Source organism: Myotis myotis, unplaced genomic scaffold (genome assembly GCF_014108235.1).
Source record: "Myotis myotis isolate mMyoMyo1 unplaced genomic scaffold, mMyoMyo1.p scaffold_m19_p_11, whole genome shotgun sequence".
Classification (NCBI taxonomy): domain Eukaryota; kingdom Metazoa; phylum Chordata; class Mammalia; order Chiroptera; family Vespertilionidae; genus Myotis; species Myotis myotis.
The window spans coordinates 32103592-32130528 of NW_023416315.1; the positions used below are offsets into that span (position 1 = coordinate 32103592).

Consider the following 26937-nt stretch of genomic DNA (forward strand, 5'->3'; position numbering starts at 1 on the left):
AAAACATTTATACATATAAATTATTTGGAGCTCTAATCTTTAAAATATCATTATTTTTGACCAAATAATACATTTAGCTGCTCAATTTCTATTTACCCTCCCCCTTTTCACACTACATTTATTTAATTGAGATCTAGAAGGGATATTGCAGAGGCATCTATTCTACCTTGATGCCTTTAAGCACTACTTCCCTAAAATTACCCCAAAGATAGGAAAAATACCTTTACATTTTGCTTCTTGCATGAAACACTTCTTTTCCAATTTCCTACCGCTATGCTCCTCCGTCCTGCTATTCCTCCCACATCCAGCTTAACAAATCTTAGTTTTGCCTGCCTTCTAAATCCTTCCACCAAGTCATTTCTCTAGTGAAATTCATCTTGAATGTCTTAAAGTATCTGAAAAGTTCTGTAACTTTGTGAGAGATTACATTAACCCTCTGAATCCACGTGCCCCATCATCACATAATTGTTTTCTGAATATATAATCCATTTTCTTTTTCTATTTGTATCCCATATAGGTATTTTCCAGTATAAACACTATAGGAATATTCCTTTACTTTCCCCATGCTCATTATGGACAAAGTGATACCTTATTTTTTTATTAATCCTCAATGTGCAGGCTTAGTCCCCATGTTTTTACTACTGTAAGGAAATGGATAAAAGAAATAGATGTTAATAATCCAGTTGAGAATAAATGAAATAAGTGTGTTTTCTCATTCAGCAAATATTTATTAAGTCATTACTATGTGTAACTATTGTTCTATAGCAAAAGCACAAAGATAAATGGAAACTATATATATGTATTAACCACATGTAATAAACTGGGTATAAGTACAAACAAGAAATTTTGAAGGTTGTAAAATTCTAGCTTGCCAGTTCAAATTGTTAGTGGGGAACATTCCTTTTTTATTTTTTTATCGTGTGCCATAGCACTCCTTTTGTCTGTACTTTGATCTGAGAGCTCTATAACCTGGATGAGCTTACAGTGCTGTTTCTTTGAATGCACAAGTAATTTCTTAACTGAGAGCTGAGAAGAAATGAACCTCTTAGTGGGTAGAAACATGGGTGTCATGACACTTCCTGTGTAACCCCATTAAACTTCCTCTCTACATGTTATGGCTTTGAAATGTTTCACTTGAATCAGGTCACAATCTCTGTCCCTGTGGGCTGCACAAGGTTAAAGTATTTGAACTTTTTATAAGACTAAATGGATTGCCAAGATGGAATCAACTATGGAAGTGAGAAACAGTCATCATAGTCTTATATATTAAGTGCAGACTATGGAGGTTGTGTTGAGAAGGCACTAAAATATGTCAGAGTTGTACATTAGGTGATGTTTTTGCTTTCAAGTTAATAAACAAAGTAAAAAATGAAACCCTCACATTTGACTGCTGCCTCCCCCGTCTGAACAGCCCTGCCTCTGTCCCAGGTGACATCTAGGGGGTTAATGACCCAAAGCTTCAGTCTATAAGGTGCCCCTGATGCTGAACTCACAGTCACCTGCTTTGTCTGGATCCCTTGTTCCCAACTCCATGTCTGTTGTCTATCTGCAGGCTGAGAGGGTTGGAGAATGATTGACCCCTGGGAAGCAAAGGCCTGCTTCTCTGTATTCTTTCTCTCTTTTTCCCTGTTAGAAAACAAGCATCTCCTTCCTTCCCCCAATACTAAACAAATGACAAGAACGGTCGTTTAGTGTATATACTCTTTTAAGAAGATTATAAGCAAAAATAATGATAGAAAGTGTAAAAGAAGGATGGAGTCAAGTAGTAAATGGGAGAAGAAGAGAAAAATTATACTATAAAATTAGAATTAAGGTAAGCTGCTGCAATTGAGAAGAAAATTAGTTCTGAGATTTTGGTGAACAAAGCCAAAAATAGAAGCACAGTGGATTCTTAACTGATTGTCAGGGGACACAAAATTTTTCCTAGCTCTACATTATTAGAGGAATCTCTCACCTGGGCCTTAAAAATAGGAGTCATTGGACAATAAAATGGATGAAGACTGCATTAGCAATTTTATTAAAAGTCCTATTGGCATTTTTTTAGATCTTTCCTAGATAAAGGATTTTTAACATGTAAAAGTTGGAGCTAGAATTCATACCACTACTGTTAAACTAAAAATGTCCATGACAGTATTTTCAAATACTTGAGTTCTCTGCTACTCACTACCTCCAGTCCCTAATTCCCTACTCCATTACCTGTAGTATTCCAGTTATTCACTAATATAGTTAATACAATCATTAATAGTACAGGTTTCCCCCACAATGGGAGTAATCCTAAAAGTTACACATGAACCATACTATCTGAAATTGGGACAAGGCATACAAGGTTGTCTATTCAAGTAGATCTTAAGCCTGGGTATTCATCACAGTTTTCTGGCAAGCTTTGTAAAAATCAGACTTTTAAACTCAGCTCCCAAAAATTCTGAGACATGGTTTTGATTTTGTCTTTTTAAGGAAATTATCCTATGCAGTCAGCCATTTAGGAATCACTAATTTGATCCATTCACACATCTAACACAGGAATCTTCAATCCACATTGCTGGGAGTCAGTTGCCCAGACCCCATTGAGGGATACCTTAACTTCTTGAGAAAGGATGTTTTATTATTAGAAAGTTCTAATTGTCAAATCATATTTTTCTACTAACATAATAACTTTAAGAATGTTTCATTTCATTTCTGGTTAAACTTTCATTGTTCGGGGCTGCTAACTCTTCTAAATTTCTCTGTTCCTGTGGTCTACATATTAAGTATTTAATGATCTTACAAAAAAATTTAAATGCATCATGCCAACTCCATTAAAATAATTCTTGAGGGAATTCTTTTATGAGTGAAATTGTGCCATGCAGTTATTCATCTCTAAAGTGTATTTATTGTAAGTTGGAATATATTTTTTATTAAAGTTGGCAAGTCTTATACATGATCTGTTTCTAATACCAAAAAATTTTGAGCATCTTTATATCAATAATACTGTCAATTTGATCTCTTCCTTGCAGATAAATCTTATTTCCTTCGGCTTTTTAAACACAATTTGGAGTTATTTACTTAGCGTAATGATCGCTATTTCGAATGCTTCTCTAAAAATTCTGCCTCCAAGAAGTGACTTTCATTTCACTACGTACAACCCTGATGTTAAAATGCGACCTGAATTGAAGATCTTAGACTGTTTAACATGAATAATAAATGACTAGAATAATTTATGAGTTATGCATTTCAAATTAAGTGAATAACAAAGAAATAAAATTTCTCATTAAAATCTGGAATATATTCTCCTAAGAAGGATTCATTACATGTGTATGAGTCCCGTGTGGTAAACAGGGCTATGTGAAATGGCATGAAAATAAACTTAAGGTAGAGAAAAATAAATTAATTAGAGCTGTCATATTTCTCAAGGGGCAAGGAACATACAAAAGAGCAATTACTTTGCAACTGTGCATTGGGAAGCCTCGTTGACTATGGAACTGTTTTCCTCATTCTTCCCATTTTTAAATAGGAATTGATTGGGTTTTCAGTGTAAGCAGTCTTTGGGAGGATTTGGGAAATGATTAGACTAGATGCGTCCTCTCGTTCAGGGATGTCAAAGCACATGTAGCTAGAGGCCATGTGCTTTCTTCACACAGGATGGTATTTGGAGAGTCTTTTTATCAGTGCAGAGCACAGAGGTTAAAAAGCTGCCTCGTTCTAGGGAGTTCCGGAGTCAAGAAGCAGTCTCGGCACCGGGTCATCATTCAGCTGCCAGCCAACGGAGGCAGGGACTGCACGGATCCTCTCTATGAAGAGAAGGCCTGCGAGGCCCCTCAAATGTGCCAAAGCTACAGGTAATAGAGGGAAAGAAAAAGCAAAATGCTTCAAGTCCAACGCTGTCCTGCGGGCTCAGTGAAGTTGGGATGTTTACGGCTGTATGTGCCATCGCCTACCTCTTTAAAAGAGCTGTTCGCCTACTGAAATGATCTCCAGGGAGACAATGACATAAATCTCCATGCGGTATTACTAGCTCCAGCAGTTTGGGAAAATTTTGTATGTTGACATAAACGCTAAGGAATGCAGAGACGCTGTTAATAATTATGTAAATGTATGCTTTAGGAAGCAATTCTTTTTCACTTAGAGGAATGGCCTAAGCACCTATTCCTCTCAAATGCTGGCATCCTTGCTGACAAAATGACATCTTTACCCTCAATGATGCTAGTGAGGCATTTGTTCTATTCATGTTTGGCCACCTCAAAGAAAATTAAGGTTATTAAAGTTATATAGTATCATCTTGATAATTATTAGAGAAATTTGTCTTCAGAACTACGAAAAGAAAGTACAGACCTAATTGAAACAATGCGGCATATAATTGCAACCCTGACAACAAATGAAATAGTATGGCATCCACTGATGGAATGTGTGATCACAAAGTAGCAATTTAAGGTAAAATTGACGGCTGATCTGCCATCTTCATTTATCTGTATTTAATTCTGACAAATAATAATTACAAAAAATAGTATAATTGCATGTTTAGACGGTGAACACTAACATCAATTAGACCCATGGTCGGCAAACCGCGGCTCACGAGCCACATGCGGCTCTTTGGCCCCTTGAGTGTGCCTCTTCCACAAAATACCGACTCTTCCACAAAACACCGACTTCTGCGCATGGGCTACGAAGTTTCAATCACACTGTACATGCACGCCCGCACATGGTATTTTGTGGAAGAGCCACACTCAAGGGGCCAAAGAGCCGCATGTGGCTCGCGAACCGTGGTTTGCCGAGCCGCAGTTTGCCGACCACTGAATTAGACCAAATGTATTTATTTGGCGGATTTGTCTTTGTAAGGTGCATTATAATCACAGTTTCTGAGTTATCGCTACAACACTAACCAAAAGAAGACTATAGAAAAGGCTCATGACATGAATTGGAGTTTTATAACTTGAATATAAAATAAACATACCTCTACTAAACAGAATGCATCACTCTGGTACCATCTGGCACATCTGCTGGCAATCCTCATCATTAAGAAGGCTAAATGCTTTCTATAGAGTTTATTCTTGTAGAACTTGGCCATGATGAACTATGTCTCCACTACCATAGAAAGTACCGCTCTATTTAATGCTGGCTTTTTCTAATGCCTTGGAGACCTACATTACATTTAGATAGGTCTGAGCTCGTCAAATAAATTTCTCTTTGCAGTGGCCACAGTCATGTTTCCATGTCGCCGTAACCCTGGTTTGCCTGGCGTTTTTGCTTCCTCTCCCTGAGGTTTCTTTCCTTTTCTTCTAGGTGGAAGACGCACAAATGGCGCCGGTGCCAACTGGTCCCTTGGAGCGTGCAACAGGACAGCCCTGGAGCACAGGAAGGCTGTGGACCCGGACGACAGGCCAGAGGTGGGAGGCCTCGTTCCACAGCTGATTTGCTTTTCATTCTCCAACATCTCTAACTTAACCACCAGCTTGATGAGTTTGTCATTTGATGCCATGCTTAGCCAATGGAGCAGAGCAGACATGAATCTGCTTACTACTCATCCTACATAGCTCAGGGATGTGTCTTTTTAAAGTGTGCCCTTTGTTCTTTGACATTAGCCTATAATTCCTCTGCTTGAATTTTTTCCTTACTGATATCTAGAAGACAATCAGATGAAGCTTTTGAGAGGGTTATGACAGAGATTGTACACTGCAGCTGGTTGTTAGTTGTGGTGGTTAGTTTGGGGATCATGGTCTTCCATAATACTTTTGCTTGTCACCTTAACAGTAAGATCCTTTATATCCTTGCCCATCTGCATTACATACGTGTGTGCATGCAATGCAATATAATGGGTTAAGTTTCCCAGAAATTCCCAGCAATGACATCCCTAACATACCCCCAATTTTGTTCCTATGCAGTACTGATTTTTAAATGGCAGATTTATGTACTCCAACCTGCCATATGTGGACAGCAGTCTGTCTGCACTGCTGGATAATGTGGAATCCTGAAGAAATGAGTGATGGAAATGTTTCAAATTTGTCAATATTATTTACTGCGTATTATGACTAATACTTATATTTGAAGCTTTGGACATGTTATTTATGCATGTGGCAAATTCAGTCTTTAAAGAGTACATGGTAGTTTCTACTCACGTTGACTTTTAGCATGTAACTCCTACATACCTAAAATGTAGTTGAATATACAATTGAAAACACTGCCATCACCTCTCTTTCATTCATAAAAACATCTTTTGATCCCTCGTTTGTTTTTATGTATTTGATGATGCAAAAGTCGAAACACAGAATAGAATTCCAGCCTTTGCGGATTTGACCTGGAGCCCATTTTCTTTGCAATGAGAAGATTGCTTCCCTAATTTGGAAAAAACAACAACTGCTACTTCTTTGTAAAACTCTTCTATTTATATAATCATCATTTTAGAAGTCTTTATTTGAAATATAAAATTTAGTTTACAAATAATAATGACTAACTATGGACTTTTGGAAATGTATTTTATATGTTTCATTTTCATTATGCATCTTCCACCACCAGCTTTAGCTAAAAAATAACTGTCTCCTTTACAGTTATAGAGACTTAGGTATTTAGGATAGAAAGGCATTCTCATTTCAACCCATTCATCGAGAAATTGAGTGACATGAGATCTTCTTGTCATGCCCTACTAATTCCTCCTTGAATCAAGCACACATTTGCGTGCAATCTGGGCCCTACACAAAGTTTACAATGAAAACAGGTATGAGTTTGGGAATCAGGAAACAATATTTAGTCCTTGTTCTTTCACTAATACACTGTGATTCTTATTCATTACTTCACATTTCTGGGTCTTCATCTATTTAGATGAAGAAGAAAAAAAAAGAAAAAAGAGAGGGTCAGACCAAATGATCTTTTAAGATTACCCTAATATTCATATTTTACAATCTATGCACAGTTAATACTCAGGGATCCAAGTGTGTCAATTGAGATTAGGTAAAACAACCCAAATATTTACAGTCCTCCACTGGAGGAAATCTGAGATATGGTGGCAACAGCACAAGTGTGACAACAGCTTCAGTTCCAGACTCTTTTACTCAACAACTGCAGAACCTTGGTTCGTTTATTTCCTCCCTCTGAGGCTGAGAACATAATGCTCCTCAGATCGCTGCACATATTTAGTCTCCATTAAATGTTGAATCCTTCCCCCTTCGGTCATAGCTGGCGTAAGAGCAGTGGCTCTCAACCTTCTGGCCTTTTAAATACAGTTCCTCATGTTGTGACCCAACCATAAAATTACTTTCGTTGCTACTTCATAACTGTAATGTTGCTACTGTTATGAATCGTCATGAAAATATCTGATATGCAGGATGGTCTTAGGCGACCCCTGTGAAAGGGTCGTGTGATCGCAAAGGGGTCACGACCCACAGGTTGAGAACCACTGCATAAGAGCAACAGTATTAACATGGGTCTTTTGTAGTTTTGACACAAAGTCTGTATGAGAACTGTTCGTTCTGTGATCGGTAATCTTCTTATCTCCAAATCTAAAAATGCCAGCTCATTCCTCATCCTGGCTGACTGCTTTGTAGGACCTAATATGGTGACCCATTCTCACGTGAAAAGGGGTCTTTGGCTTCCCCCATGCCTTTCTGATTGTTACATTCTTGGTTTCCTATTGCTGGTTCCTCTTCCTCTGCCTGCACTTAGATAATGACTTCTAATCTTGGAATATTTGTCAGACGACTTACTCTATGTTGGCAATCTTTTCTATGCCCAGGCTATCTGGAATGAAAGATCATTTCTGCGTATACTAAGAGGAACACTCTTAAACTCCATATGAAGATAATCTTTGTTGCCTTGGTAGATTAAATTTTTTTTTCTTAGAGCCTATATTTCTACAGAAACATGAAATGGAGAAAATCAAGAGTGTAAAAATATATTTTGCTAATGAAATACTGGCAACATTTTCTTCCTTCGATGGTCATAGCTGTTTTTAGAATTCTGCATGATTGACCTGTCATATTCTTGCTATTCTCATCTTTGTTTTTATCTGGTCAGAGACTTAAGAAGTGCCAACTTGTGCTATTTTTTTAATGATTAAAGAAACTGTGTAGTAAGGATTAGCATCGATCAGCAAAGACTAGAGAGAAACTGCACCCTGTCCTCTCCAGTGCACCACATTTTCTCATTCCAGTGCCTCCTTTAACTGATCGCATTCAGGAGGCTGTGCAGCAAGAGCCCTGCGTGTCGGGAAAGAATGAAGATGTTCAAGGCAGGGAGCTTACATTTGGTTAGGGAAGTGGTGTCACTGGTAACATCCAACATGTAGGAGTTAAAGGCTGATCCACCGCAAAAGCAATAATTTGAAGCTAAAGTGTTTAAGAAAGACCTAAAGGATAAGCTGGGAATTGAGTTGTGCCGTAATATTAGAATTAGTAGAAAAGAGAAAAAAATACAAAATAAGATCAATTCTATAAGCTAAGCATTTGAGGTAAGAAAATGAAAACATTAAATATGTTCACAGAAAAGTGGGTAATTGAAGCTCTGAAGACGTAAGCTGGAGCCTGGGGTGATTTTGTAGAAGGCTATAAATGTCAGGATCAGTATTTTAGGCTTTGTTCAATAAGGAGTAGGAGCAAGCAGTGTTTTCTCTGTCCGTACGTAGAGAATAAATTAGGAGGATAAGACACATCAGTCTGGATGCCAGCTAGTACACTATTGTAGCAATGCAAAGATGCAGTAATAGGGTCTCAGGAACCACAGTGGTGGGAATGGGCAGAAAATAAATGGACTTGCAACATGCAATAAAGTAATTTTAGGACTTAGTGGCAGGTGAGAGTAGCAGAAATAGAAATAAGCAAGTCAAAGATTTGATTCTTTAATGCCAATATTTTTATTTTGAGAATACTTACTGCGTATTGATGGAACTAGAATAAAATAAGAAACTAGAGCTGATTTTATTTTTTTTATTTTTTTAAAAATATATTTTATTGATTTTTTACAGAGAGGAAGGGAGAGAGATAGAGAGTTAGAAACATCGATGAGAGAGAAACATCAATCAGCTGCCTCCTGCACATCTCCTACTGGGGATATGCCCGCAACCCAGGTACATGCCCTTGACTGGAATTGAACCTGGGACCTTTCAGTCCGCAGGCCAATGCTCTATCCACTGAGCCAAACCGGTTTCGGCTAGAGCTGATTTTAGAGAGTATATTTTGTATATTGTGCATTAGAGGTGACAGCAGGGGAGCCAATTAAAAATATCCAAGTATGCATTTGAAATGTAGCTGTAGACATAGCTTAGGACAGAAGATAGAAATTTTGGTAAAATTTCCAGAAAGGGTTTTGATGAAGCCATAGAAGCTAAGGTCCCCAAAATACATTACATACCACCAGAAAAGCAATTACTGCATTTTACCATTAATAGATTTTTTTTCTATAACCTGTTTGTATTTGTAGAGTGTTTAAGCATTTCTTTTTACCTAAAGAATTAAATTGTATTAACTTTAAATTACTATTTCTTTGCTGTAACAGAAACAATACCCTATGAATTAACTTTACCATTCTATGATTCTGAAGGTAGAAATTTTTACCCATGGATTTTACCAGACCTTTGGTCTAGACCAGTGATCAGTAAACAATGGCCTGTGTACCAAATCCAACCCATAGTCTGTTTTTTTTAAAAAAAATTAGAGTTCTTTTGAAAAATAGCCATACCCATTTCCTTACCTATTGCCGATGCCTGCTTTCATGATACAAGGCAAAGCTGGGTAGTCAGCCCTCCATATCCACAGCCTCCACATCTGCAGGTTCAACCAGCAACAAATGGAAAAAAATATTTTTAATGTTACAGTGTTGATGATTTACACTATGTTGCATCTGGTTTCATGTGGCCTACATATTATTGGGTTCAGCCTGTTGAGAGAATAAATGTATATAACGTAATTTTTATATATTTCTTATGGTAGGAAATATACTATAGGTATAGATGATTTAGGTGACTCAAGGAAAATCTATATGTTTGCGGAATAGTGCATTGACCATTTTGCCTAGAGTTTCTGAGTGAGTTGGAGGCAAGAGCCCACACTCTGGAGGAATTGAATACCTCCAGGAGTATTTGAATACCAGAAGGAAAGGGGAGAAGAGGAGGAGGAGGAGGAGGAGGAGGAGGAGCCCAGGAAGAGAAGGAATTTTTCAATAGGAAAGCAAAAGTAGTGAAGAATCTTAGCAAAACTTTGGATATGAACAATGATGTATTCCAGGAAATTCTATCTAATAGTGTAAAAACTAAATAAAGGAGAGGGAGGGAGGGAGGGAGGGAGGGAGGAAGGGAGGGAGGGAGGGAGGGAGGGAGGGAGGGAGAGAGAGAGAGAGAGAGAGAGAGGGGAAGAGAGAGATTTTAAAGAAGGGATTGACGGAATTTGGAAACTTTAAAATTTGAATCATTTAAATATCACATGGAAATTTTACAGGGTCTTTGACATAGGCATCTTTCCTGTCAAAAAGTGCAAATATCATGAAACTATATCCACATTCTATTTAATTTTTAAGTAAATAGAAAGCTCATATTTGCTTCATACTACTTTAGTCCACTGTGTATAAACTTTTAATGGAACTGTAATCCACTGTCCCTTTTCTCTGATCACATGCCCACAGTTTGGATGGCACTTAGGAGGCGAAATTATATATGTGACTGTCATTGAACCTACACATAATAGCTATAACTAGAGTTACTATTACATTTGCATGAAAAATAAAATACATGGCTCATAATAATGACAATTTTGGATAATTTACTTATTTTTTTATTTATGACTCCCCTAAGGGACAGTAGCAATCACTACTTAACATCAATCATATACTTAAAATCCTATATAATAAAAGCCTAATATGCAAATTGTCCCCTTGTGCAGTCATTCTATGGGATTTCAACTGGGAGACTAGGAGTTCAACTGCTCACTATGACATGTGCTGACCACCAAGGGGCAGCACGGAACATGGCAAGCATTGGCGACGGCTGTGACCTCTTGCCAGCTACCTGGGGGCGGGAGTGATGGGGGCAGAGTTGCGATGAGAATGCGGGGTGTCCACCGAGCTCGCTCTCACTCTGTCTGCTACCCTCCCCTGGGACGCCAGGCCTTGCATGCTGGGGAAGCCCCCACACTCAGGTGTTGGGTGCCCACAAGGAGCCCACCACACACCCGGTGGCCTCTTCTGGGTGAGCTGGCCCCAGCTGCCGGGACCGCAGGAGCCGGTCGGGCTCCCCGTGGGTTTGAGCAGGAGCTGGTCTTCGAGGCCAGCCAGGAAAGAATACGCTGCCTGCTCAGCTTCCATGCAGCGCCACTGGGAGGCCCAGAGGCCTAATGCTGCACCCTGGCCCGCAGTGTCCGGCCGTGCTCACCGAATCTCTGTATGGGGACTCGGGTGCTGTGACTCAGGTGGAGGTCCCAGAGGTCAGCTGGGACCTGCCCTTCCACGCCAGACGCTCGCACTTCGACCACACCCAGGCATGAATTTCACGCACCGGGCCTCTATTGTATATATATTATTTCAGTGTTTACTACTTTGTGGCACATACCAAGAGTATGATGCAAAAGTATCATAGATTAGATGCTGATATTTCCTATAAATAACTTCAAATTTGCTCTTGCTCAATCTCTGTGTAGCCTTCATGCTTCTTCTGACAAGCATACTTTCTATAAATAAGATGGAACTAGAGCAACAATCCTTAGGGTCAGCCCTGACTATCCTAATCCCCCAGCCTCCCTGTATCCTTATAAGTACCGCGCGCTAACCGATTGCGCCACTGGAGCTCCAACTCCCTGTATCCTTGCCTGCCAACAAATGTCCATCATAATGTTGACTTGTCATTAACATCTGACATCAGCCTCTTTATGTGGAAGTCAGCATGATTCAGATGTATTCCCAAATCGAGACCACAAAAATTTTAAAAACACACCGTCAATAATATGCCTTACATGACCGGACCCTTCTTCCCTAGCAGTCCTTACCCTGTGTCACTTATTGGCTAAGAAGGTGATAAAAGGAAAGTCTACAAAGAAAAGAGTAAGTTTTCATTCTCTCCCCACCGAAATGAAATCTAAATATACTTGTAAAATGTGAGATATAGGCATTTCACTACAATTTATGCTGTTATTTTTGTGTGTGTGAACAAAGAGGCTTAAACCTTATGCTTCAATTAAGTGGCTTAAACTATATTGTGGCTTAAACTATACTGATGCCCAGGTTAGTACTCTTTAGCTTAAACTCTGGCTCACTTTATTCTTTTTAAAAGCTTACATTTTAGAGGCATTATTGAGGTTTGTCCAGAATGTCTGGGCCAATTTATCTCAGTAACTCACATTAGTCTGTTAATTTTAGAGATTGTTATGCAATAGGAAGAAATAGAACAGAAGTAGAAAACGAACTAGGTACAAAAGAACAAAGGAGCTTGCTTTAAAGTTTTTCCCCACCTCAATTTTTAAAATTTTATTTTGGCTGATGTATTTATTAGTTACTGCCCAATAGTTTTCACATGCTTTCTTTATATACACTATTATTTAAAACTTCTAATTTTTCTATTTTTAAATTACTTCCTCTAATTTTCTATGAACACTAGCTTCCTTGTTGATTTAGGGGTTTTATTTTTGTTTCTATTGCTAGGAGAGCCCTGTCATAAAATGATTATTATAATTTCCTATTTTTTAAGTAGCTCATAAAATCAGCTTGACACCATGGTGTCTGTGATGGTCCCTCAATGTTCCATTTGTTCTTATGCAGTCAGTTAGCCTTCCCAGATCCCAGTGGGGGGCCTCACTGAGCTCCTCCCCTGGGAGCTGATTATCATTTCCTAGTCACTCCTTACACAAGGACTTTTACATATATTATGAGCATCAGTGGGTCTGGGGATCATTGGTAACTATTTAGGATCAATAAAAAAGAAAGTGTATTTCTTTCCCCTTTCTGCCAGAATTACATTCACAGACTGTAATTAGGAAGTGTAATTTGGCAAACTTGCCCAGGAAAATCTCTTCCACAGAGAAAGACGGAGATCATTATATCCACCTAGTAAGCAACGGGAGCCCTCTTGCATTATTTATAAGTTCGGTCTTCCAAGCATGATTAGGTCTCCTGGTAACTAACTCCTGCTCATGTTAAGCTTTTTCTTTTTCATTTCTACATGATTCAGTCTCACTGTGGCTATTTTTTCCATAACATGATAGGAAAAATCACTCCTCTAATCACTCGATCAGCTGAACATTGTCTGTCTCCAGTGCTACCCGGATGCTGTTGCTTTGGGATAAGCCATGTTAATACTGCTCAATTTAATAAGTCAGGTCTCAGAGCTCCTTGAACTCTTTGTCACGTATAATTCGACAGCTTTCCCTGCGCAAGGGCAGTGATCTGATTCTGTCCCTGCAAGGAACTTCTGTGTGCACACTCTAGATCTTGCCATTTACTTCATTCTGATTATTCCAACGAAATGACATGGTCTTACCTGCTGAAGGATCATCCCAAAGACCAACAACAGTTCTCCTTTTTATGCATCCTGAATAATAAGGGAGTTTCATTCCTCTTCAAGAAAATGAAGATGAGCAACTGCATTCTGAATTCTATTAGATTCACTTCACAGCTGCTTTGGTAGCCTTCCATTTCCATACTCAAATATGCATAACACTGATATTGATGTCCTTTCTGCTCAAACCAATGTTATCTATTTCCTTTCATGCTAGGAATCTTTAGTATTATCCTCTTCAAAACAGAGCACAGAGTCCGACTTATAAAAACATTCTGGAATCGACTCTACTTATTCTACTTATTAATCTTTTTTAAATTTAAATTTATGGGACATTTCAATAAGACATATAAGTAAAGAGAATAATTTAATGAGTACTAGTAGTATAGTCACTCCCTCAGCCTCAAGTTTTTAACATGTTGCCATTCTTGGACCTCTGCCAGTCCTCACATACATAAAAAGATTTTGCTGGGATATTTTAAAGAAACTTCCATATAAGATATATGTCATCCATAAATATGTAATTATTTTTTAAACATAACAGTATTATAGTAATAAACAAAATTCACAATAATTCTTTAATATTATCTAATATTCAGACTACATTTACCCCCCCCACACACACCCTGTTGTCTCAAAAATGTCTGTTTATAATTGACTAGAGGCCTGGTGCACAAAATTCATGCATAGGTAGGGTCCCTAGGCCAGTGATCAGGGCCAATCAGGGCCTTCTGGCTGCCTGCCGGGCCTTCCTTTGTTCCTCACCGCCCCCTGGTGATCAGTGCACATCGTAACGAGTGGCCGAACTCCTGAGGGGACAATTTGCATATTAACCTTTTATTATATAGGATTTGTTTAAATTAGGGTTCATGAAGTTCTCCCCATTGCACTTAATTAGAATATTTTTAAGTCCCTTTGAAACTAACAATCTGTCTCTCCTTTTCAGACGGTTTGTTTAAAAAACTGGCTTTCTTATTTATTTTTCTAACATCTCTGCAGTGTTGAAGGGCTGGCTTGATTCATGTGTAACTCACAAGTCAGTCACGTGGATATCTTCCTGGCTTTCAGCCTGCTGGAAGCAGTCTGTCCCTGACACTTAAAAGGGGATGGGGGGTAGAAGAGGGGAAAAGGGGGGAAAATGGTGATGGAAGGAGACTTGGCTTGTAGTGGTAAACACACAACACAATATACAGAGGATGTATTGTGGAATTGTATACCTGAAACCTATATAATTTTATTAACCAATATCACCCCCAAGAAATTCAACTAAAAACCTCTTATGTCTTAACAAATAAAATAAGATCATCAGTAACATAAGTGGATATAATCAGCAGGGAGCTACATATGGAATTTTACTTTACAATAATCATTTTGATATTTGCTGACCTCACTAAGTAGCTTTTATGGTGAATTATTTGTAGGACAGCATGGTTTTTGGCCCATCTTTCTAAAAAGACCTCAGCCCAGAGCAGAGCTTGCAGCATAATCACTATCCACAAGCTATAAACGCTCCACCTGGAAAGACAGATACAGTTGTCTGAGCACATGCAGCATTTTGGTGTGCCAGGAAACCATGCTGTGCATGATGAGTCCTTTCTGCAGTGAAAAACATTCTGACTTTAGTGTCTTAGAAATCATTTTTAAAATTTCTAAACTTGAGAGATCCGATGATTTCCTTTCCATTTATATTTCCCTGGCCCCCAGTAGCAGGAAGCTCATTTCAGATTGCATTCCTGTATTTGAATTGTTGTATTTCCTCTACACCAGAATGGGAACAAGTTGAGATGTGTGATAAATTTTCAATATATTGTACAAATGCTGGTGTTGCTACTTGTTTGCATAGCATGGCATGAGTAATTCATTCGAAGCACATTGTCTAAAATCTCTGATAAGGGGAGTGGAGTGCTGAGTGGGTTCTGAGAACAGAGATGGGAATTTTACATATTTTTTTCAACTAGTCAAAGTATTAAAGATTTTATGTACTGCAGGTGTATAGAGAAAAGGACTTTAGATTTTTGTAAGTAGCATATAGAGATCTACACAAAATTAATTTATTTCTGAAATTATGGTAGTGATTTTGTTATGTTTTTTATATTACTTAATGTGATGATAATCGAAACAGTTCTGAAATACAGCTGGTGAGTAAGAACCTTAGAGAGAGAACCTTAATGGAGAACCTGAGGCAACTTCATTTCGTCTCAGAAGATTTATAATCAGGCCTCCGTTTCAGAGAGCCAAATTGGATGAAGAGGTAAAAGTAGTCTTATTTCAAGGAACCCGCATTTAGTTTTGTAATTTTCTTGTAGTTATAAACAGTGTGACCTGCTTCCAAGCTTAGAGTTCTGATATGGTCAAAGCTCTTATTTTCCAAATGTGTCATTCTTGGGGTTCCTGCATATCCCCAGGAGTATAAAGTCTAATATCTTCCTCTCTGACAATCCTTCCTCTTGCCTCCGTGGGGGCAACTCTGCCCACAGCCACCAAAGCTTGCTAAGTTTGAAGTGTTTAAGGCAGTCGTGGGCAAACTACGGCCCGCGGGCCAGATCCGGCCCGTTTGAAATGAATAAAACTAAAAAAAAAAAAGACCGTACCCTTTTATGTAATGATGTTTACTTTGAATTTATATTAGTTCACACAAACACTCCATCCATGCTTTTGTTCCGGCCCTCCGGTCCAGTTTAAGAACCCATTGTGGCCCTCGAGTCAAAAAGTTTGCCCACCCCTGGTTTAAGGAGTCAACCCGGCTTCCACAGGTGTAGCAAGAACTGCAAAAACCATATCAGCTCATTAGCATACCACATCACGGGGACGACTCCTACCCCATTCCACAGATAACATTCTCCCAGACTATGTGGCTGCTCTTTTTGGTCCACTCTTTGTACAGGCCCCTTGGAGCTCCAAGTTTAGAGCTTCCTTAGCTCATTCCCGAATGCTCAGCCATTGGTTCCCTCCACTTGGCACAGTGCCAAGGTGATTGGGCACCAGAGGACTTTTCATCTTAGCCACAGGTTTCAACCAAATCCCTCCTTGTGCCTTCAGCGCTCAAGCCCAGTGGGTCTTCATCTTGAGTGTGCATAAGGAAATCTGAGCAGCTAGAAAAAAATTCACATTCTTTGACCCCACACACAGAATGCTAGTGGGGGAGCTCTGGAACGAATCCAAGATTCTCCAACTTTAATAGCATCCCAGGTGTTTCTGATGCAAGTGGAAATATATTACCTACTTGAGCAGTGGTCTCCATCCACTGTTACACATTTGAATCATCCAGGAAGTTTTAAAAAGATGCTAATGCCCAGTACCCTGCCCTCCATCCCTTAAGTCAGAATGTTTGAGTTCAGTAAAGGTGTGGACACGTCCCAAAAGCTATCCAGGTGATTGTAATCTGAAGCTTGATTTGAGACCCACTACCTAAGGTTGGTCTGATAAACACAGATCACCAGACAGTTCCTCTCCCACAGGGTAAGTGTCTCTTTGGGACAATTAATGGTGTTTCCTGTCGTATAATCTTCATAAATTACTGTCTACTCTATCAGATTTTTGTATCTTTAAAATTTAGGGACCCCTGTTCTTTTCATAAAATTGGCCGTCCCAGGGTTCTAAATACTTAATGAAGAGATACTTATAAGCTAAGAAATAGGTGAGGTTTCACCTACATTTGCACAATTATGTAACTTTTTCTGTAGCAATTGCAATAACTTGTGTCCACCTACACAGATAAAGCCTTCCCTGGCTAAATTGTTAGATCCTTACCCACATGCCATCACACAGCTCTACACTACCGAGTGTTACGTTTAGGTGGACAGACTCAGAGAGTGTTGTCTAACCTGAGGCCTTCTGTGCCCCCCTCACTGTAATTTGGGGTCAAAATGTCAGGTCCCTTCACCTTAGTTTCATAATGACAGAATCCTGAGCAGGCAGAGATCAGCAGCCGTTTCAGCCTAGCCCATAAACCTGAGAGGCCATGTAAATCAGCCGGACTAAGGCCAGTTAAGCTAGTTCAATAAAGACTTAACTTTAGGACCAACATATAAATGTTTCATCTGCCTCCTCAGTAAGTGAGTGAGTTATTTTAAAACCAACAAGGAAAAAGGCAGCGGAAGTAAAGGTATTTTAAACATCACTTATTGTTGGTCTTTTTTTTATACTTGTTTACCTTCAAGCAGGTTTACATCTACATTCAATAAGTAATGAAACTATGACACAGTTTATAGAAACCAGTAAAACAGTATCTTGGGGAAATCATATATGCAAATTAAAATTATTAATTTGTCATACCATTTTTAAGGGTCCAAATGTAGTTGTGGAAATAGCCATTATGGTATGATAGATGAAGGTTGCTGAAAGTCTTTATTTTATTTTTGAATTTTTGGTTGATATTTATGCATGTGATGAGCTTGTAGACTGGTGGGGAGGAGGGGGTATGGAATTTGACACTGCCCCTCCCATTAACCACTCCAAAGCCATCCCAACAAACTTCTAATGTAAAAAGGCAAAAACAAAAATATGCAAATGCAGCATTAGGACAAATTCCATAAGCACCCCCCTTTCCACCCAAACCCTCCAACCAATTTGCTGCCCCTAAGCCCCTTCTGTATAGGAATCCTAGAGTGGCCAATGAGGTAAAAGCAATTATTAGAGGTGGGCATAGGCAATATCTCCCAGCCCTTCTGTCAATAGCCTGTGTTCAACATAAACTATTATCAGAACCCATATATTATTTATTTGCTCTTAAATAATTCATTTCTCAGTATACTTCACATGTGACTTGAAAGTCTTCCTAGCATCTAATAAAAACCAGGGAGGGTTATCTGTGATTTTTTTTTAAACCTACACCATCAATTTAATGATTATCACAAACCTTCCTACTAGATTTTTGCTGCAAATAAAGGATGAAGAGAGGATTCCTCTGCTTAAGGAAATGTTAATTCCTAAATTGCAGAGTAATTACAGACATTCCAGTTTGCTATAAACAATTCTCTGCTTTTCCTCCAGCCATTACTTGTCGAAAGCAAGACGGAGGGCAGGCTGGCATCCACGAATGCCTCCAGCACGCAGGCCCCGTGCCAGCCCTCACCCAGGCCTGCCAGGTCCCCTGCCAAGACGACTGTCAGTTTACCAGCTGGTCCAAGTTTTCCTCATGCAATGGAGACTGTGGGGCAGTCAGGACCAGAAAGCGCACTATTGTTGGTAAGAATAATTAGCTGGAGCACCTACGTCAATACTTGTCAAGGTAGAAAAACACAAAACAGTCAGACCAAGAGAGCACCAACAATGTATTTGGAAAATGCACAGATAGGCCTTATCGTTGGTACACTTATACCTAATACGTCACCAGTGGATTTGGATGTGTGTTTTAATGTTAGCTGGCAGCGACAGACACATTGTAATTTTAGCACAAAGAAAAAGTAGCCTTGAAGATCAAACTCCATCACCTGTGCAATATGTGGAAGGTTATTTTTTGTTTAAATACGGACGTTTGGTGAATTGCCTACAGACCATGAAAGGCTTGGAGAAAAGGTCTTTGGGGACACGAGGAAATGTTGCTCCTTCATTTTCTTAGCCCATTCTCACTGTCACAGCCTTGGATTATCTTTCATATCCTAGAAGGGGACTGTGACGTTAATTCTGTGTCAAAAAACTGCATTTTGAAAGGCAGTTGCAATGACGAAAAGCAGTGATATAATGAGTAAGAACAGGAGGCATTGTACTGGCCTACACCCTGGCGCGTTCAAAAAGACTGTCAGTTGGCAAAAGAAACCTAAAAATATTGGTGCTAGTAGACTACTCAGACTTTAAAAGTTATAAAATAAGCCACCTGTCATAAATAAAGACTGTTGAGAACTATGTATGCTATCTTATGAAAGTTACAGATAAATATATGTAAAACATGTCATTAATGATATGTAATATAATTAGTCTATACTATATAACATAATAAATATAAATATGTTATCCAGTTAAAATAATGATATATAATTTTAAGCATGTATTACTGTTATACTTGAGTTATTTATTTTAAAAGGGTCTTTATTTACATTTATATATAAACCATTTCTAGTATTTTTCCTGATATTAAATATCTTCACCTTGAATATTATTGATATTTCCTATGTTAATCACAAGTATGTCAAAATGACTACTCTTCAGAAATGCTGAAAGAGGCAAAATCATAATCAGAAAAGTAAATACAAAACAAAATAAAAGTAAATACAAAAATCTCGATTCCTCAATTCCCTAGATGGCTATACCATCTATTTGAACTAACAAAAAGCTGTGAAGTTCAGGGCAGTGACTCCCTCTCCCATTTCATCTTTTTGCACATTATACAGGAGAAATTACTGCAGTTACCTCTGCCTCCCAATCAGTGAAAACACATGATCATTTGCGAAGATTTTGATCATTTTAAGGAGTATAAAATTCACCACAACAGTTAGTACCTTATATAAGGGCTATTTTTACATCAGCTGTTTCTTTTCATTGATTTCAGAGAGGGAGGGAGGGAAGGAGCGGGGGGGGGGGGGGGGAGAGAGAGAGAGAGAGAGAGAGAGAGAGAGAGAGAGAGAAAGAAAGAAACACATCAGTGATGAGAGAGAATCATTGATCAGCTGCCTCCTGCACGGCCCTCAATGGGGATCGAGCCAGCAATCCAGGCATGTGCCCCGACCAGAAATCACACCATGACCTCCTGGATCATAGGTGGACACTCAACCATTGAACCACACCAGTTGGGCAAATTAACTATTTTTAAATGAAAAGAAAAAAAAATGTGTATATATATATATATATATATATATATATATATATATATAATCACTATGGAAAGCACCCCGTACTAACAAAAGCCTAGATAGAAAGCACTGTGAGGTGAGAAAATAGCGTTTATTTATAGACTACTGTTGAATGTGTCTAAAATGGAGAAAGGAAGTTTAGGAAAGGAGAAAACTTAGGGGAATGCTTGAAATTAATAATGGTACTTTCCAACTTAAATTTCTCCACAGGAAAAAGCAAAAAGAAGGAAAACTGTAAAAATTCTCAGGTGTACCCCCTGATCGAGACTCAGTATTGTCCTTGTGACAAGTATAACGCACAGCCCGTGGGGAACTGGTCCGACTGCATTTTGCCAGAGGGGAAAGTGGAAGTGCTGCTGGGGATGAAAGTCCAAGGAGACATCAAGGAATGTGGTCAAGGCTATCGTTACCAAGCAATGGCATGCTACGACCAGAACGGCAGGCTCGTGGAGACGTCCAGATGTAACAGCCATGGTAATCCCACTTTTCTCCCGTGTTAAACATTTGCTGCCTTTGGGTGGAGGTAAAATGCACATGTATGAGAATGGAGGCAAAGGAAGGTCTCCAGAACTAGGTTCTAAGTGGAACATTATGGGGCACCACACTGTACGTATGTCATTTGTATATAACAGGACATTCGGTGGCACTCGTCTCGTTGTCCAGGAGTTGGCAATGAAGCCATCAATTTGGTGGCAAAGACGGCTTACAGGTAGGCAAATGCTGCCAGAGCCTCCTCTGGGGTTAAGAGTCTGTTGAATAGACCCAACCAGCCCCAACAGCTGCACAGGAAAGGAGAGAGGTTTCAATTTAATTTAATTTGAAAATAAAGTTTTAAACTAGACAGACTTTTAATAACCAAACTGGCAAGATTTGCAATGTGCCTAAAATGTCATTAAGTGTCAGAGAAGAAAGATTGAAAGCCATAATTGGTGAAAACTCAAACATATCCTATCTACTGCTCTATTAAGTTGAGGTTGGCCAAAAAAAAAAGTACATCCTCTTAGGAAACTGCCCACTTTTGATTTCTAAACCAAAAGGAAGAAAGAGAGGGAGGGAGGGAGGGAGGGAGGGAAACAAGGAAACAATAAAAACTAAGATTCAGTAATAATAATTGAGTTACCAAAACTTAGTGAAGAGTGACCATTTTTGACCAGTATATGTAGTGAACTCTTTGGCTCCAAGTGTTAATATAGGCACCCTTGAACAATGTTTCTCCATTATTTTTTTTATTTTAATACAGCTAGCTGTCTTTTTATAATGTTATGAGATCAGTTTACCATGGGTCAGCCTGAAACATAGATGTCACATATTTGCAAACACTGGACAATGATCCTCCTCCCTTCTTCAGGGAGTTGGCCTAAGAAAGATGGGTTAAATTGTTAGGAGGGGTGCACATGGCAGGTACCTTCCAATCTGGCTGAAAAAAAATTCTATTGGAATGGTCTTCCTCTAGTTTTATTATATGGTTCAGAAAACAATATGAACTAATTGGACCATTTCACATTTATAAACCATCAAGGTATCGTAGTGACACAGTTATTGGAAACTTTTACACATGTTCTTACAAAGAAATTTCCAAAAACCTCATTCATCTTTTTTAACCTTATCTCATAGTTTCTGTTTTATCAAAGTATAGTGATATAAACCCCAAGGATGTTGAAGCTCTATATATAAGTATGTTTCAGGTTAATATGTGTGCATTGCTAAATTTTAGATTATTCCATACACTTAGAACAATTAAAGAAAAAAGAGTTTCGTGTTTATAATAGGCATACTTTGAGAAACATCTCTAAGTATAACTGAGTGTTTTATCCTCTATATCAGGGGTCCTCAAACTTTTTAAACAGGGGGCCAGTTCACTGTCCCTCAGACCGTTGGAGGGCCGGACTATAGTTTTAAAAAAACTATGAACAAATTCCTATGCAAACTGCACATATCTTATTTTGAAGTAAAAAACAAAACGGGAACAAATACAATATTTGTATTTGCATGTGGCCCGCGGGCCGTAGTTTGAGGACCCCTGCTCTATATCAAATAACATAGGTGCTGTAAATTACATACCAGGAAAATGCAAATGCACTTCTTATCCTGAGATGATCTGATGATAACATATACAATCATAATTAGTCATTAAAATGTAAAATTAAAGATCACTTAAGAAATATGTTTCTCTTAGAATGCAGCATGTGTTTGCTCACATTTCAAATTGTTATACATAGCGAATCACCAAGATAGTCATTTGTTTTTCACGTAACCTGAGAGTTTTCAGAATGATTCTCATATATTCTCACTTTTACCCTGATCTGCTAATTAGATGCAAGAGTGCTTCCGTCAGCCACTTAACAGTCAACCTTATTTTTAGAAAAAGCTTTAAAATATCCTGGGACTCTCACAAAAATGCTTGATCACTCAAAAAAAGTAAAAGCACTAAAACATTTGAAGTTGGCCAAAGGCAGTAGACTTCCTAACTTAGCTGTCGATTCAAAGTATAAAGAAAGCAGGAGTGTATTCTGGAAGAAAAGTAAATATAGAAAGGAGATGCGTCCATGCACTTCATGGGGTTTGGGAAAGGATCAACGATCCTTAACTAAATGAACTCTTCCAGTTTAGTTCTTTGCATCTGTCCATTATTTAATCTGATCCATGATGGATATCCAGTGGAATATTTTAGTGTTTACTAACATATTTACTCGCAGCAAAGTCTGTGGAAATTGAATCTCTATTGCCTCATTCCTTTGGAAATTGCTACTTTTTAAATACATGTTTTGTGGATTCTGATGGCATCAATGGAATGCTATAACTTTGTCACTCTGTCCTAGGTGTGCTCTAAATTGCATTTTCTATGTCCTCTGCCTTCTCTCAGTCAAATCAGCTTTTTGGATGGGTGGTAGAGATGGGGTCTTCAAGTTGCTTTCAAAAAAAGGTTTCCTCCTACTTTCAGTTGAAATATAAAATTAATTACCACATGTATACCATACAGAGACACAAATTCCCTATTCAATAATGGCCTTAGGGAATTTCTATTTAATTTGTGTTGTCTATCTGTGGATCATATTATCAGTTATTATACTGACAAAGCAATTTTACTTTCACCAGTTTAATTATATTATTCTAGGCCATTTCCCATGTGGTCACTCTTTTTTAATGTCTTAACTTGTGGCACAATTCTATTAGGTCTGGGATTTCTCATAATAATAGACTCTGTATTGAAAAGTGATACACCCATACTTCAAAAATCAGATCTCAATGTATACCTTTGGAGCTACATAATGTTCATCCATCCTTATACATGGCATTAAAGACAATTCCTGCACAAATGTTGATATATAAATACATTTTTGGCATTTATCCTTAAAAGATAATACAAATTATATACATTTTCTTTTTGTATGGTATCACTATAGCAACAGATTTTAAATCACTCTAAAACCAAATGAATCAGTTTCTACTCACTGCTGGAATGCTCTAAGAATTCAAACAATATCGGTTCACTAGAAATTTACTGAGTGCCTGACCACATAGTAAGTACTAGGTACTTCTTAAGTTAATCAATCTTTTTTAAGACTTTGCAGGACAAGAGGTAGAATTTCTGAAACTTTTTGTTATACGTTTAATCTTGATACTTTATTTAACCTTTATATTTTAAAGAATCTTAGAGGTAACCCTAGCTTATACACGATACATGTATACATATTTCCATTTGCACATGAGGGATAGAATTTTATGTACTGCCCCTCAACTCTGCCCAGCTGTCCCCAACCCCTTAACCTTTTCTTCTCTTTGTATTTCCAAAGCATGTGTCATTCTATAACATACCATATAATTCACTTACTTATTATATTTATTATTTATGCCTTATCTCCTGTACATGAATGTAGATTGATAGGGTATCCTGGACTACTTCATTCACTGAAGTAGCCCCAGCATCTAGAACAGAAGGTGCTCAGTTAATATGTGTAGAATGAATGAATGAGGGAAAGGCTGGAGAGAATTTTTGTGGTTGCATTTCATTCACAATCAGGTTTGGACACTTTCATTTTCCCAGACTGTCCTTCCCCTGTGTCACATTTCTGGGAAATAATCAGAGAGATCACTGAGAACAACTAAAATCTGTGGAATAAAAGCTACAAAGTTTCTGTATGATACTTATCAAATAGCTGTGCTTCTCTCTACTTACTTAATGGGAGAAGATGTAATAGTCACACACCCAATCCACTGAATTAATCGTAATATCAACATTGACAAGTTTCTTTATTGCCATTTAGAGCTTATTCAGAATTGCCTAATTTGTATAACACCAGATGTGGACAACAGCTTACCCTCTTGGTTCATATTAGTCATTGTGACAAATTGCATTTTCCCAGACTGTGTTTACACAACCTGTGTAAACCTGTGTTTCCCGGCCTGTGTTAATGAAGAGTGTGAGATGTTTATTTAACTCTCTTTGTTCCCACTTACCTTTCCTTGAGAAAATAAGGGCTAACATTTCTATTTGATTTATATATACATTTTAGGGCATTCTGTGGAAGTCAGGGTGCAACTGATAAAAATATTTATGAGTATAGGGAGAGTAGATTCTAAAGATAACCTACCTGACCACTCAATTATAATATAATTGGAATGTATTACTTTCTGTAATGGGATTCTATAGAAGTTTATCTAAGTTTAATATTAGAGGTTAATTAGAAACAAAATTGAATGAGAAATTGCTCCTTATATAGCGGGTGCTGGTATTTGAGGAAAAGCACGTTTAATTAAATGGGCAGAAAAGACTATTAATAGAGTCTTTTTAAAAAAATAGATTTTTACTGCTTTTTTACAGAGAGGAAGGGAGAGGGATAGAGAGTTAGAAACATCGATGAGAGAGAAACATTGATCAGCTGCCTCCTGCACACTCCCTAGTGGGGATATGCCCGCAACCAAGGTACATGCCCTTGACCTGGATCAAACCTGGGACCCTTGAGTCACAAGCTAACGCTCTATCCACTGAGCCAAACCGGTTGCAGGGGTGGGCAAACTTTTTGACTCGAGGGCCACAATGGGTTCTTAAACTGGACCAGAGGGCCGGAACAAAAGCATGGATGGTGTGTTTGTGTGAACTAATATAAATTCAAAGTAAACATCATGACATTAAAGGGTAAGGTCTTTTTTTTTTTTAGTTTTATTCATTTCAAACGGGCCGGATCCAGCCTGCGGTCTGTAGTTTGCCCACGGCTGGGTTAGGGCTATAAATAGAGTCTTGTAAACAAGCTGAAATGGAGTACTGATGTCTCTGAAAAGCATTTTCAATTGATAGTGTTTATTTAATGTCTAATTCATTTCAGAATTCAAAACTTTAATAGCGCAGGTACAGCTAGTATTGCTTTTGCAGTTATCATTCACAATGGAGATGTTTTTCTTTTAAAATGTAAAAGAGAAGCAGGAGATGAGGGACAAACTTTTCCTGAGCTAATAGTTGCAAGTTTAAATAGCGAGGGTGAAAAAGAAAGGGACTATTCTAGACATTTGAGTACAATAAAAAAGCAATTGCCTAGGGTAGAATTAAAATACAGATGGACACCAGCAATATTCTTGGACAGGCTCCCTGAAGGAGCACTGTGGAGGTGATGAGGAGAGAGACTTCTGCTGGAAATTCTCCTGCAGCTACGGCTCATGTCAGCAGTGATAGAAAACCATCTGATGTTAGTTCCATGTCCTAGAGATGGCAACTCATCTATTACTTAACAACATGGTTTTCAAACTGGGCTCCACAGATCCCCTCAGGCCTGGCTGTCAAACATAGCTTCCAGTATACCCCTTACACTCATTGGACTTTCTTTTCAGCTTTTTAAGAAGAAAATGTTCTGCAACTTAAAAATAAATTTAACTGCCGTAAACATTATTCATTCTTTGCAACAATAAAAAAAAAATTGGATCTTTGCCTTTATCAACCATTTCTGCTATTTTATTTTACTCTATCCTTTCCATTGACTTCTGACCCCTTATTCTCCCTAATGCCTTACAGAAGTGGTAACACTAATTTCAGTAAAACAATTAGAGTGTAATCTTCCTGAAATCTGGTAATTTTAGTGATATAACCAGAGTTGTTTATTACTTATGTGGTGATGTAAGTTTTCATAATTAATAAAGATGCTAAATGACCTGTGTGAATACACATATATACTAAAGTCCTATATGTTAGTAGAGCCCTGCAAACCCAAAACAGTTTTTTAAAGCTTTTTACCCCATAGTTGAGTTTAGACTCATTCCTAACATGTAGGTCTTTTTCTCCTTTAAAGCATCATCACAATGGTCATATAGTGAATAAGGCTTACACCTATGGGCTTGCTTTTATAAATGAAGAAGGCATTCATTATTAGACATAAGCCAAATCTATGGGCTCAAAAATTAACCTGAGAATGCACCAACAAATGTGTGCGCATTTAAATTTCAATGTGAAAGAAAAATATTTTCTTGTATTTACTCTCCATGTTTATCCCATCTCTATATATAAAAGCCTAAGAGACCGTTCGACCGGTAGCTATGACACGCACTGGCCACCAGGGGTCAGATGTTCTGACAGGTAGGTTAGCTTGTTGCTGGGGTCTGGCTGATTGGAATGGGGCAGGATGGGCCAGACATACCCTGGAGATCTCCCGCTGTCCCTCCCTGGCTGGCCAACCTCCTGCGGTCCCTCCTCAACTGGCCAGCCCTAATTGACCCTGATTGGGA

The 26937-nt window shown here is 38.4% G+C and overlaps 1 protein-coding gene across 4 annotated transcripts in view; it reads left to right on the forward strand.

Moving 5' to 3' along the window:
• THSD7A (thrombospondin type 1 domain containing 7A) overlaps nucleotides 1–26937 on the forward strand; it is a 319576-nt gene that overhangs the window by 250076 nt on the left and 42563 nt on the right. For all 4 annotated transcript variants that reach the window (XM_036328030.1, XM_036328032.1, XM_036328031.1 and 1 more), the window contains 4 exons: nucleotides 3683–3815; nucleotides 5257–5360; nucleotides 18431–18625; nucleotides 20437–20700. In XM_036328030.1, coding sequence (XP_036183923.1) covers nucleotides 3683–3815; nucleotides 5257–5360; nucleotides 18431–18625; nucleotides 20437–20700 — 696 coding nt within the window. The remainder of the gene's footprint in view (nucleotides 1–3682; nucleotides 3816–5256; nucleotides 5361–18430; nucleotides 18626–20436; nucleotides 20701–26937) is intronic.